Consider the following 15,286-nt stretch of genomic DNA (forward strand, 5'->3'; position numbering starts at 1 on the left):
CATTGAGACAAGTTGTTATCATTGTAGGCTTTGTTCACAGTTTACCATGTTTCTGTACTCTACACAAGCTCTCCAGATTGTTATTAGGCATTCATGTTGTGATTCAGAGTGATGTACCTCCTTCACTGTGCTCAAGATGCAACCAGTCAGTGCTGTATTTTATGAGAGGTTGTCATTTCCAGATTGGTAATTTCATATCTTCATGCTTTTTTTCAAGGCATAATATTTTTAGATGGTGACTCGTAGCCTGTAGAGGTCGATGCCCCCAAATGGGCACACAGGGTGTTCAACCCCACTTCTAGCCAAATTATTTATATAACAATACACTGGTCAACACACAGGATAGTATTCAATTAGAATCCCCTTCATTTGTCTTCTGTTACATTGTGTTTTGCATGATTTCTGTCTGACCTGATTGTTAACAGTGCATAGTGACCCCTGGTCTATATTTTCTGCACAATACAGTTAATTTATATTTACATATTCTACATTATACGTCCTAAAAGTATTTATGATTTCAGGTCTCATTTTATTTTTTTTACAAGTAATAATATGTCAATATTGTCCCAGGATGGTTGGTCTGACACCACATGCAACATGTTATTCACTATGCAACCACAAGTGAATAACCACTATGCAACAGTTTTGCAGTCATTGTAAATGATGCAATACACATGTTATACATGGATGCTAGTGATGCAGAGGCTTATCATTTTACTACGCACTCATTCAGCATAACTGATGCAATATACAGTGCATTAATCATAGAGCTACCACAAAGTACGTTGGTGACGCAGAGGGATATCATTATACTACATGTTATTCTCCAAACAGCTACCAGGGTTGTTTCGCCATGCATGAGTATTAATGTTAAAGGATGTGATATCACACTTTGTCGTGAGACCACCTAATTGTGAATGAAACCAAGCATGGCCTATGGAAATGTTTTTTTCAATTGTAAAAACACTGAGATGATGCTGAAAAAACTTAGAAGAAGGTATCTGGATGTAGTTTTAGGTAGAAGACGTTTCACCTCTCATCCAAGAGGCTTCATCAGTTCTGTCTGACTGGTTTCAGTCCTTCGACGGCCGGCAATGTCCTCTAATGACTTGAGTTGTTGCATGGATACACTGTGATAATAGCTTTCAGATTAATTACTTTATTAATGAAGTTATCTCATTTATATTGTAAATTAATTTATGTTGTAACCACGGAGGAGACAGCTTTCTTCCAGCTCTTTTCTTCACTTAAGTCACTGCTGCTGCCTGTGTTTCATGATGACAGAGGTATAAACATGAGTGTTGAACGTGGCAGAGCAGGTCTGAACTGACCATAGCTGTGACGATAGGAGGATGTGAGGGGGATGAGTTCCTACAGAACATCAATGAGCCATGGCTGCTTCAGTGGTCACATGACACAACCACATCTAAACAGTTATCCGTCAGCTATTTGCCATGCACACATACAGTAGCTTCCATGGATGACAGCTTATGGGCAAAGCTGAAAATTCACTTCTCTGCAGGTTTATGCTCATTTAGCATGCATTTTGATAAATTACTTGTATTAGGTTTTACCACACATACAGTAACGATTATAGGTGTTGTCAACTCGACCAATGTTTTACTCATCTCTCCTCTGCAGAGTCTCCGCTGCTGCCTGCTGTGTGTGTTGTGGAGCTCATTCAAACATGGACAGAAATGGCTGAGAGAAGCTGCTCCATAAACAACAAATCCCCATTTTCCAATCCACTGATCTCACTCACTGATCTCTTTGAGTATTGATAAAATGGTTCTGGTCCTTAAAAATTGAGAACACAAGGAACTCAGTCGTACCTCGCGCCCAGATTTCCATATTTGCTTATGTGATTTTTACTTGCATATGTGAATGAAATGCTTACACCATAGAGCCCTTTATAGTGATTAGAATCACCCAGAAAACCCTGATTGAAGCATCCCTGGATTTCATTAACATTCTATAAATCACATGGCTTTGAAGGGTTTATTTGTGCGTCTGACCCTCTTAGCCCTTACTGCACACAACCACGTTGAGTTTTTTCAGTCAGCAGCAAGACAGTGGAGATGGCAATTCCTTCCTCATGGACCAGTGCTCCTCTCCTTTTTAAAATCTTAAATATGAATGTTTGATGAGTGGAAAGCTGAAATCATCATTCATGGCCAATTTTTCACTGTAGTTTTGCCCAGGCTGCTGTGGTGTTGCGGCCAAGGTTGCTGATGTCATAGGCACAGGCACATACAGAAACACATGTCAAACTGAACCAAGTTTTACTGCAGATAACACTGTATTGCCTGACCAATGTAATTTAGTGCTGAATGACTTTGCTCAGGTTTGTGATTGTGTGTGTTTTAGGGTTCAGGAGTATACCTGTGGGAAGGAAACTGTGGGAGCACACTGTATTGCGGGGACCAGAAGTCATCTGTGCGGCCCGGTGGCTGGGCCACATGACTAATTTGTTGCTTTTTATGAAAATGACAGGGTATAAGTTTGGAGTGAGGATTGACTTTGGTTGAGGTTAGCTCAGGGTAAGGGTTAAGGTTAGGCAAGTAGCAGGTCTGGTGAGTGTAAGTCTCCTGGAAATGAATGTAAGTCTATGTGTGGACCCTGTAAGTGACGCCCGCAAGGATGTGTGTGTGTGTGTGTGTGTGTGTGTGTGTGTTAGAGAGAGCCACCGAGTTTGCAGTGTGCACTGCATGTTTTTGTTTTGCCTGCGCTTGGGGTCAAGCCAGCCATGCCAGTAGAACCACTCTGAGTCATTTGTTAAAAGAGCACACCACATAGTAAAATACCTCACCGCCAGTTAGCCCTCTGCAGCCCACTTATTTTTAGAGGCTGCTCAACCTGATTAACTGGGGGCAGGCCTGTATCCGGTCTCTCTTGCCTCTCTCTTTCGCTCATTGTTTGTTGTTCATGTAATCACAGGTGTAGTTTAGCCAATCAGAAGGTTATACACATTGTATGCAAAGATACTCAGATACCTGTTTGTATCTGTAGTACATTTTGTTTTTGCTATTTCATAGTCTCCAGAAAAGATGTACAGTATTATCAATCAATCAATATTTATTGCCAGGTATGTTAAAAATACAAGGAATTTGACTCTAGTTTAGTGGCCCCCAGAGTGCATCAAATAAAAACGGAATAAAAAATAGAATATCAGATTAAAAACAAGGAGACAAAAACAATTTATTGATAAATATGTGTAGATGTATACAATTTAAAAAAGAGCTACTGGGTGTATACACTGATTACATCTACAATTCATTGCACTGTAGAGTTTACTGTATCTTGTTATACATTAGAAACATGGGCCAGAGGAAAAACTGTCCTTGTGTCTGGTTGTTTTGGTGTACAGTGACCTGTAGCACCATCCAGAGTGGAGGAGATTAAACAGTTTGTGTCCAGGAGGAGAAGGGTCTGCAGAGATCGTCTCTGCCCTCCTCTTGACTCATACGATATACAGGTCCTCCATGGAGGGCAGGCTGGCACGATGATTCTTTCTACAGTCCTGACTGTCCACTGGAGTCTGTTCCTATTGAACTGGGTTGCCGAACCAAACCAGAAGTGCAGAGAACAGGATCAATGATTCTTCTGTAGAACTGTATCAGCAGGTGTAATCTTTAGTATCTTTTTTAAAATTTGTATATTTTTATGTGTTATATATTTTTTTGTCTTCTCATTCTTTACTTATAGTTCTGGTTTTATTCTGTTTTCATATTGTTGGGTACATAGGCACCTATTGGGCTGGAGTCCGATTCCTTGTATTCTTGATATCACTTTTAGGCTTTTAGCCCAATTTAGGCTGATATAAAATTCCTCACTTATTTTGTAATTGTAATGCCCATATATTTGGTCAGAACTTGGGCTGCCCCGTAACAGTCCACTTACTTTTTCTTAGTCAAATTGCTGCCCTTTTTTGTGTGTAAATATAACTTTGACATATTGTGATATTTTATTAATTCTGTTTCCCTTATGTCCCCCATCCATCTCTTATCTCTCCTGCTCCCATGTCCTTCCTTTCCTTCTCTTTTACTCCTCCTTGTTTCTCTATTTTCTGTGCTGTCTCCCCTTTGTTGGTCTTTTTTTTTTATTTTTTTTTAACACCATTCATTCCCCTCCCTCTTTATTTTCCTCTGTTTTCTCCTTCATCCCATCTGGAGTAGAGGTTGTGGTGGAGTTCGAGTATGATGCACTCCATGATGACGAGCTTACCCTGCGCCTGGGCGACATCATCAAGAATGTGAGATATATAGAGGAGGATGGTTGGATGGAGGGAGACCTCAACGGGAAAAGGGGCCTCTTCCCTGACAACTTTGTTAAGGTGAAACACTGGTTTAGCTCATGTTCATTTTCATGTTCACGCCACTCACTGGATCATATCATTGTAACATGCATTTCCTCTGTGGTTTTGAATGCTCTTTCCTTTTGTTGTACTATTAGATATAATTCTACTGAATCTCTGAGCGTTACCAGCCTGAGTGTGTTCATCACATGCTACATCAGATGTGGTCTGCTCACTGATTTCTTAGCTCCGGATGTGTCAACATCAGGAAGGACTGTATGCATAAATATTGCTTTTGGAATTGTGTGACATGAATGCAGAAAACGAAAAGGAGCTGACAGAAAAAAACGTGTTATGATGTGGGATATGTATTGTAGCTTTACTTGATTTTTTTTAATCATCTGATCCTTCTCTACTGCTCTGATAGAAAGCTAAGTTTGCATGAAATGACAACACTGAAAATGCCAATTGAAGTGGATCTGTGCTTTATTTAGTTGAAGCACCAGTTGGTACATCAGTTGAAGGTCTGTTTATTTTTACTGCATTTGTTAATCTTTCTGCATTTTGCAGCAAAAAACTAGACTGGAAAAGAGGTGGGGCCTATCCTTGACAGGTCAATTTAGAGTCTCCAGTTAACCTACACGTCTTGTCTGTTTGAAGGAAGCCAGAATACCTGCATTGTGAACTCTAACAAGTTTACTTTAAAAAAAAAAGGATGATTTGTCAATATCCTTTTGTTTGACACTGCTATGAAATCAAATTGGAAACTCATCTAATGCATTTTGCAGCTAATGGTTGGCTACAGTTTTGTTTTTTATTTATTTAACCTTTATTTTACCAGGGAATTCCCACTAAGATTAAAACCTCTCCCCCAAGGGAGCCCTCGCAAGATGACAGCTATGCAGCTGTAGACCAATAGGTACACAGGATCTGTGGTTCTGGTACAGCTGAGTTGTATTCAGCTCTTGTTAAGACTTGATAGAATGAATGGATGGTCTACTGTGACATCTGGTTTTCTATGCAGTTTATTTACATAGCTGATGCACTGTGGAATCAGTCACTACTGCTGTTGTCTTCACTTCTCTCTTGCCTTGTTTTTCACTTCTCCCTCATCGTTCCCTTTTTTCCACATCCTATAATCCTGTGTAGTAAGGTAGGTAATCTGCTAAGTAGCCTGGCCCAGTCACTGAGCTTGAGTAGTCGATCCTCTGAGCAGCCTGCTGACTGCTGAACTTTGCTCCTGACAACATTACAGTCCCCTGAGATGCACTTCTTCTTCCTGCTCCCTTTAAGTGTCCTTGTGTCTGATTATTCAGGGAACATGAAATATGCCTGAGGAGGAGATGATAAGGAATTTAACTGTGCTATGCAATGGTAAGTTAGGATTATGCGACATCTTTATGTTGTTATTCAAGTACCCTTAAAGTGACTAATCAATGGAAGTCTGTGTGTAGTTGTTTTATATGACTCCTCATACTTTGTGCCAAAGACACACTTGTCACTACTAAAAATTTAAATCAATCAATACTGTATTTTTCAGCAATGTCAAGATTTAAGAGTTGAAGAAAAAAGCTGATTGTTATACCAATAAATCAGTCTATCTCACAGAAGAGATAAATATTTACAATGTAGTTGGGTGGAGACAGCCTTTCTACACCAATCAGCCATAACATTATGACCACTGGCAGGTGAAGTGGATAACACTGCCTGTCTGTTTCAGCGGCACCTGTGTGCGGGGTATATTAGACAGCAAGTGTTCAGTCTTCAAAGTTGATGTGTTGGAAGCAGGAAAAACAGGCAAGTGTAAGGATCTGAGTGACTTTGACAAGGCCCAAACTGTGATGGTGAGATGACTGGGTCAGAGCATCTCCCACATTGCAGGTCTTGGTGGGTGTTCTTGGTCTGCAGTGGTTAGTAGCTACCAACAGTGTCTAAGGAAGGACAAATGGTGAACTGGTGACAGGGTCATGGATGCCCCGGCTCAGTGACGATGCTGCAGCATGACTGTAGATTAAACTTTTTGTTAAAATTTTTTTTTTAAATGGTTGAAATTGAGAAATACTGTACACTGATTTCAATGAATAGCAATATTCAGTGGCTATAGTGGTGTATCACATCTGGAGTGGGGAGGCTGTTGAATTTGTGCTGCCGCATTGACTCCTGTGTACACAGTATTAGGCAGGTGGTTATAATGTTGTGGCTGATTTACGGAACTTACTGCAACATATTTTGAGCTATAGTTACCTCTGACTTATTAGCCCGCATATACACTGATATTAAATAATATATACATAATACACAATTTTATATATTTTTAATAATACATAATGGTTCAATACATATCTTCAGATTGATATCTGCTGAAACACAATGAAGACACAAAGCTATTAGTTTCACTCTGGAGTGAAAAGCACAGCATTTCTCAAAAGTGAATCATGCTGTTTTGTCAGCCAAATTCAGTACATCAACCATAAGACTTGTCACATATGGTAAGATATGATATGTAAAATAAAAAAAAAAACTTGCGAAAGCCGCTTTGTTAGATGACTGTGCTAGAAGAAGAGATGACACCCATGTTTTATGCTCTCAGTACAATCTAATTAACACCCCGAATGTGTGAAAGCAAGTGGGTGTGTGTGTGTATGTATATGAGGCAATGTGTGGTCATGCTTTTTCACCTGACAGCAGAGACCCCTTCACACTCTTCAATAGTGTTGATGAACCACACACATATGCCTGAGAAGGGGGAAGTAACTCTTATGAGTTTGTCATCTACTTATGGTGCACTTGTCTGTGTTTTGTTTCTGTCAGGTTTCTGAAGTAGAACTGCACATCTGCTAACATTATTAATGCCTGTTGGCAGTTGTATTTTTCTTTTCCTTTTTTGGAAAGTGCCTTTTTTTTATTTCCAAATTTATTACAGTTCAGTTCTTCAGTTACTTATATAACCATCCCACAAATGGCAAACAATAACATTTTTTCTTGAGCATTTTCTCTTTTTCCATTATTTTTCCTTTCATCTCTGTGCCTGCACTTCCTCTCCAGTGGCACTGCAAAGTCAGCATGTTCACACACTCACACACATGCACTGCTCTGAACTCCCAGTGAGACATTTTTAGTTTTCAGGGCTGGAAGTGACTGGGTACCGGTCCAATGTAAGTGGTAAATGGTCTTATACTTGAAGGCACTTTTCAGCACACTCAAAGCGCTTTCACACTATTTGGCCATTCAGCCATTTGCACTCACAAACACTCACACACTGGGAGCAACTCAGGGGTTCAGTGTCTTGCTCAAGGACACTTCGACATGTTGACTGGACAAGCTGGGAATCGAACCGCTAGTTCTCCGGTTAGGAAATGACTCCCTCTATCTCTTTGATGGTGTGTTGAGATGTAATCATTTCCTTATAGAAAATGTTTCTTTTAAGGTCTAAAAGTGAGATATTTGGGTCTGTTTCTGGTTGTGGGTTCTGTTGACAACTATGGTATGGTCATGTTTTATCCTCAGTCAACAAGCAGAAGGCCGCCCACCAAGAGCCGGGGTCTGTCGGAGGTTTCTTCCGTTAAAGGGAGTTTTTCCTCCCCACTGTCGCCAAGTGCTGTTCAGGGGGATTTGTTGGGTTTTCCCTTTGTAATAATAGTGATAACAGTAAGGTCTAGACCTTACTTTGTAAAATGTCCTGAGATGACTTTTGTTGTGATTTGGAGCTACACAAATAAAATTTGATTTGATTTGAACAGTGACATGTCTGAGGATTGCAGGAGATGCTTAGGGTTGTAATTCAGTAATGTTGCCTGAAACAAATCTAAAATCATCTTAAGATTTACAAACCCTATTTCTAACCACTGTGCTACCTCTATTCTGTCTTTATTATTGGCAAAGAATGGTGTACAACACATTGAGCTACTTTGAGCACCTTCCCATTTGGCTGGTGCTGACAATAGCTTTCATGGTTAAAATAACAGATGCCACTGGTGGACATTATATCAGCTGCCAGTAGTTAAATTAATGGCTGGTTTGTGAGAGAAGAACCCTTGTTCACTGTACAGCTGTGACTACACCTAGTGTTTCTGTAGTTCCAACAAAGTAAAATGTCTTCTCTGTAGTTTAATCCCATAAGTGTCATTGTATTGTGGTGAGCAACACTGAAAGTAAACATAACTTTTATCTTTACATGAAAAACCCAGACTCCACACCTATAGGTTAGGTTTCTTGGAAACACTGTGTTTAGCCCTGTGACAGGCAACCCTGCATAAGATCCAATCAGTGCATGGATGTGCACATTCATATTCCGTAATGTTCTAAATTTCCCCCTCTGTCTACTGTATTTTCCACCTAGTATCCTGACTATTTAATGAAGGTGTGACATGGACTTTGTGCTGTTGCCAGGGAGTTCCCCAGGCTGGGAGAATGCATCAGCTTGTTTTACAGCATGACTGTGTGATGTAACTGGGATCATTAGCAATAGCTGTGGGCTGTAACTAGTACAGTGCTGCAGTGAGTACTGACGGAGCTCACCGTAGTCCTGGTTTATTCCATGTCTCTTAAACTTACCAAAACTGTTGATTTGTCACACACATTTCCCTTCCCCCTATGTTATGTGAAAATCACATTTTGTTTCATGTCTCTTTTAACCTTGACAGTGACCTTTTCACAAAGTTGGTACTATTTCAGCTTCTGTCTGATTTGTGTTCTTATGTGCAGCACACGTGTGTAGATTGGAGGTGCATTTTGTTTAGTGTTAATGTGGCAAAATATTTCTCTTAACACTAAAGGCTTTATTCTATTATAAAGCCACGTCCGGTTCTTTCAAACCAGGAACTCAGAGGGACGACTCAGACCACTTGGATATATAAAAAATATAACCGTGCTGGTTTATTCAAAGAGTCACAGGCAAGAATTAACATTACACGTCCAGGCATCTTCCACCCCCAAAGCTGCTCGCAGGCAGCCCGGAAGAAGAAAGACCCCGAACCTAATAGCCTATACAATTTAATCACTTCGTTGGGCTAGCCCCATCCTACACAGAAACGTCAACCGAGACGTCTCTCTCTCACCAGCTTTGCAGCTGGCTCTGGCAGTAGTCACAACATGAAGAAAATAATGTGTGTGAATGTTGATTATGTGGTGTGTATCTAAAAACACTGTAACACAACAATTCACATTAAGAAAAATATTATGGTTACTTTTACCGTCATAATAACATTTATCCCTGACTGCAGCCTTTCTCTGCTTTAACTAACCTTGCATTTAACAGCCTGAGGAAGACATCCTGGCTACACTAACATCTTCTAATACAACAGATCTCTAATCAATATCTATCTAACTAAGAAAGTACCTAACAATACGCCTATAAACAGTCTGGATGACCACATTTCATAATGTCCGTCCAGTTATAAAGTACTGACAGTATACATATCATCACTCCTTTATTTGGTTAATTCAGGCTTCTGGGTTGAGGGTAGTTAATCAGGTTTAGAGTGCGTGGTGAGGAAATGAGTCACATCCCTGATGCCACAAAACCTTAAGAAATCTTGTCACTTCTGTCTGCTACTAATTTCAACAGTCTGCTACTAAACAAACTGTTGAAATTAATTCACCAGCTATTAAAATGATCTCCTGTTTTTAAATTCTGCTTTATTTTTAGCCTACACAATCATCCTATTTACTGAACTGTCAGTGAAAAGATTACTTTGCTCTGTAGAAGCAAGGAGAGAAGCATAGGACAGGAATCTTAAATTTTCATATCTGAAAGACAGTAGTGGTCTACAGGTGAAAAGCTTTGTCTATGAAAAATTGGCATTCCATTTTCAAATTAACTTTATTAGATTATCATCTTAGTGTAAATTTTGCAGTCTGAATCTTTAAAAATCTATAAATAGCAAAAGAATGTTAATGTTCAGGTTCTGGTGAAAGTACTATATAGTAATAATGTTTTAGACTGTGTTTGAAATGGATATACAGTATTGTTCAAAATAATAGCAGTACAATGTGACTAACCAGAATAATCCAGGTTTTTAGTATATTTTTTATTGCTACATGGCAAACAAGTTACCAGTAGGTGCAGTAGATTCTCAGAAAGCAAACAAGACCCAGCATTCATGATATGCACGCTCTTAAGGCTGTGCAATTGGGCAATTAGTTGAAAGGGGTGTGTTCAAAAAAATAGCAGTGTCTGCCGTTGACTGTACAAACACAAAACTATTTTGTACAAACGTTTTTGTTTCTAGGATTTAGCAATCCTGTGAATCACTAAACTAATATTTAGTTGTATGACCACAGTTTTTTATAACTGCTTCACATCTGTGTGGCATGGAGTCAACCAACTTGTGGCACCTTTCAGCTGTTATTACACTCCATGATTCTTTAACAACATTCCACAATTCATTTACATGTCTTGGTTTTGCTTCAGAAACAGCATTTTTGATATCACCCCACAAGTTCTCGATTGGATTAAGGTCCGGGGATTGGGCTGGCCACTCCATAACATTAATTTTGTTGGTTTGGAACCAAGACTTTGCTCGTTTACTAGTGTGTTTGGGGTCATTGTCTTGTTGAAACAACCATTTCAAGGGCATGTCCTCTTCAGCATAAGGCAACATGACCTCTTCAAGTATTTTGACATATGCAAACTGATCCATGATCCCTGGTATGCGATAAATAGGCCCAACACCATAGTAGGAGAAACATGCCCATATCATGATGCTTGCACCACCATGCTTCACTGTCTTCACTGTGTACTGTGGCTTGAATTCAGAGTTTGGGGGTCATCTCACAAACTGTCTGTGGCCCTTGGACCCAAAAAGAACAATTTTACTCTCATCAGTCCACAAAATGTTCCTCCATTTCTCTTTAGGCCAGTTGATGTGTTCTTTGGCAAATTGTAACCTCTTCTGCACGTGCCTTTTTTTTAACAGAGGGACTTTGCGGGGGATTCTTGAAAATAGATTAGCTTCACACAGACGTCTTCTAACTGTCACAGTACTTACAGGTAACTCCAGACTGTCTTTGATCATCCTGGAGCTGATCATTGGCTGGGCCTTTGCCATTCTGGTTATTCTTCGATCCATTTTGATGGTTGTCTTCCGTTTTCTTCCACGTCTCTCTGGTTTTGCTCTCCATTTTAAGGCATTGGAGATCATTTTAGCTGAACAGCCTATAATTTTTTGCACCTCTTTATAGGTTTTCCCCTCTCCAATCAACTTTTTAATCAAAGTACGCTGTTCTTCTGAACAATGTCTTGAACGACCCATTTTCCTCAGGCTTTCAAATGCATGTTCAACAAGTGCTGGCTTCATCCTTAAATAGGGGCCACCTGATTCACACCTGTTATTTCACAAAATTGATGACCTCACTGATTGAATGCCACACTGCTATTTTTTTAACACACCCCTTTCAACTAATTGCCCAATTGCACAGCCTTAAGAGCGTGCATATCATGAATGCTGGGTCTTGTTTGCTTTCTGAGAATCTACTGCACCTACTGGTAACTTGTTTGCCATGTAGCAATAAAAAATATACTAAAAACCTGGATTATTCTGGTTAGTCACATTGTACTGCTATTATTTTGAACAATGCTGTAAGAATGGAAAACAGAAAAGTAAAGTAGTTATATATATTTTATATGTGAAATAATTTTTTGTGCTACCTTAAATACAAAATGCCTCATGTTTTTTTTCCTTTAGGAATTAAAGAAGGAATCCAAAGAGGTCAAGGAAACGAAGAATGACCCAAAAGAGGAGTCCACTCAGCCTCAGAGGAGAGAAAAGAACGCAGGGAACGTGGCCAACCTGGTCCAAAGGATGAGCACTATCGGCATCCCGACTGGTGGTTTCCAGCCTCAGCCGCCAGCAGCTTCAAAGAGTAAGCCTTGTGTGCGCATTTCTGACAGGAACATTATGGCTTCAGAATGCCTGAACTAGCTTTATATTGGTGCTCCAAGCCCATTTTTGTATTCCTGTATTTATATTGTCATTACTAGCAATCAGTGTCAGGGTGGAGCTGGGAAACTTTGCTTTCACACATTTTAAATGTCAGTATAACTAATCTCATACAAAATTTTGTATATGCTAAATAAGCACTAATATTGTCAAAATTGACAACCAAGTAAAAACCTTAATAGGCAGCCATTATGCATTTATTTTTAGTTTTCACCATGCTAGTAGTGATGCAGGTCATTTTGTCATCATGATGTCATAATTTCTGCTGAGTGATGATCATTTGCTCTCATACTGACATTGTTTGGCAGTGTGAAGTCTAAAAGTATAACTGACCAGGCTTGTAGCCATTTGATAATCATCCATTATTGAATGATTGAAAAGATGACTGCTGATGTTTCTGCCAATGTAAGAAGATTTGTTAATATTAGGGATGTCCTGACCCAGTATTTTTGGGGGGCGGGGTGGGGGTCCACTATCATTTGATTCCTTTAATAATAAAGTATCCGATTCCGATCTGATACTTCATCAAATATGTCTTATTTAAATTGAAATGAATGTGGCACAAAATATTATTCAAGAGTTTCTTGATCCAAATCCTGGATCAGGTCATGGTTCCAAAATATTAAGTTTATTAGTTTAAATCATTGATAAGAATAAAAGAATAACTGGGACCTGGACAGCACACTCTCAGAATTACCGGTTAATTACAGGGTAGATACTAACCACTACTTCATATCTGTATATGAACACAGTTTGTGTAACCAGTCCAGTTTAAATATCCTTGTTGCATTAACAAAATGTGGCGACTGTTGTAGCATAAAACTTACCGTGTCTACACCAAAAGCATAGGGTGTGCAGGTGCCACTTGTAAGATCTCGCATGCACATCATGGGAGGCTCGCATAGGAAGTGCTTGGTGTACAGAATACACAGAGGAGCCTTTAGAAACACTTTGGAAAGGGGAAAACTGTGCTCTAGAACTCCAACAAATAGTAGACAGTGAGGACATTACAGGCTACACTTGCATGTATATCAACCAGTCAGTATATCAACCGATGGTAAAATCCTTTAAAATACTGGTAAAATAAAAAACTGCAAACACTTTAAAAAGAGCCACCATGTTCAGTAGGACTGATGTAACAGATGAGATATCATGTGTTTTACTTAATGTATTTCTCTGTTTTGGTGACATTCTGGTTGGAACTAATGAGCTTTCATTGTATTGGTGGAGTTTGTAGAACGTTTTTATGTAGTTCAGAAAAAAAATAGACTTGAAACTGTAAATAGGCTTCAGGTCATGGCTATGCTCATAAAGTGTAAGTGACATGCTAGCCAACAGGTGGGGCAGTATACACAGCTGGAATATAGCAACTTATTGGTTATGTGACACGCATGTCTCAAAAACGTGACCGCTCAAATACAGTTCTACATATGGATCTGAATTGGATCGCTTCTGTTCTGGCTGATGCCATACTTTGAAAAATGCCATGATTGGCACTGATATGTATTGATCGGGACCTTTCTAGTTAATACTGTATGCTGGATGATATTGACCTCTTCCAATGATGTTATTATTTGCAAGCATTGGCTTGTTTTCAACATAACTCAGAAATGCATGGATTTGGATAACATATTTTGGAAAGGCAGGGAATGGCCCACAGAACAGTCCATTAGATTTTGGTCCAGATCCAGGACTTTTTTACAGGAGTCTTCGTCATTGTGAGACAGGGCCAATTTCAGTATTTTTGCTTCTAATTCCATACACAATGCCTAGAATGGCTGGACAAAAACTGTAGATGACATCCACATAAGATGTGCTATAAAGCACACCAAAGTCTGTCTGTCACTTTTTGGCTGTTCCTATTAGGGGTTACCACAATGAATCATCACACTGTCGATTCGCATGTTGAAATTTGGCACGTGTTTTATGCCGGATGCCCTTCCTGGCGCAACCCTGAATCGAACCCGGGCCGCAGTGGCAAGAACGCTGAATCCTTGGCACTAGTTCATCGGGGACCCTATCAAAGTAACTTATATATAACTTAGAATTTGGCTGCAGAGTGGAGGTGTGAAGTTGTTGAGAATCACTGAAATCTGTGTACAATAATTTGTTTACACATGGGCACACAAAACATCATATAAAAGCAGCTTATGATCCATGATAAATACAGCAGCATCTTACAGGCATTTCTGAGAGCAGGTAAAATCAGTCTCCACAGTGCTGTAGTGTGCAAGATAGGCTTTGATCCACCACAGGGGTGTGTGATATCGTAGCTATTTGATGCTTTTTTGGGAAATAAGATGAAAATATGTTTTAATAAATGAACTTAAAAAATGTTTCGCCCAGTCGCCCCTTCCTCTACCCATCAAACTGTTATTTAACTTTCCAGCTTTCACACGCTAGTTGACTAGTTATATAGCTATAGGAGCAGCGGTACCTGCAGCCTTAATCCTGTAAGCACTGTGTGTACATTTTGAAAAATGATCTTGCTCATGTATTAGGCCACTGCGTTTGACATTCATTGCATGATCACCATATAGTATGAAGTTTCTAATGTATGGCCTGAGGAGTTACAGAAGTCATAAGTTTACAAACACATTGACCAAACACATTTAAACTCAGTTTTTCACAACTCTTGACATTTAATCCATTCCTCCTGACAGAACTGGTGGAACTGAGTCAGGTTTGTAGGGCTCCTTGCTCACTAGGGCTGGGCGATTCTTTCGATTTTTTCGATTAATTCGAATTTACGTTTTAAGGCGATTTTTTTTTCTTAAATCGAGGTATCACGATTTTTAATTATAATAAAAAATAGATACATTGTCATTGCACCAATGGCAGAATAATTAAAAGGCAATATTGTCTGACCACATGATGGCGCGCCTAATTAACCACTTACGTGTGAGAGCACTCTATGAAGGAACGTAATAGGCTATAGAAAAAACATCATGGAGACGGGTGGCTCTTCACATCAAGATGACCTTGTGCCAAAAAAAGGTAGTAACGTTTCCTCTGTGGTTTGGAAATGGTTCGGCTTTGAGAGGTCAGACGT

At 39.5% G+C, this 15,286-nt stretch overlaps 1 protein-coding gene across 2 annotated transcripts in view; it reads left to right on the forward strand.

Moving 5' to 3' along the window:
• Nucleotides 1-15,286, forward strand: part of cd2ap (CD2-associated protein) — an 84,430-nt gene that overhangs the window by 19,506 nt on the left and 49,638 nt on the right. For both annotated transcript variants that reach the window (XM_020617527.1, XM_020617528.1), the window contains exons 2-3: nucleotides 4,176-4,333; nucleotides 11,980-12,157. In XM_020617527.1, the coding sequence (XP_020473183.1) occupies nucleotides 4,176-4,333; nucleotides 11,980-12,157 (336 nt within the window). The remainder of the gene's footprint in view (nucleotides 1-4,175; nucleotides 4,334-11,979; nucleotides 12,158-15,286) is intronic.

Source organism: Monopterus albus, unplaced genomic scaffold (assembly GCF_001952655.1).
Source record: "Monopterus albus unplaced genomic scaffold, M_albus_1.0 scaffold191.1, whole genome shotgun sequence".
NCBI lineage: Eukaryota > Metazoa > Chordata > Actinopteri > Synbranchiformes > Synbranchidae > Monopterus > Monopterus albus.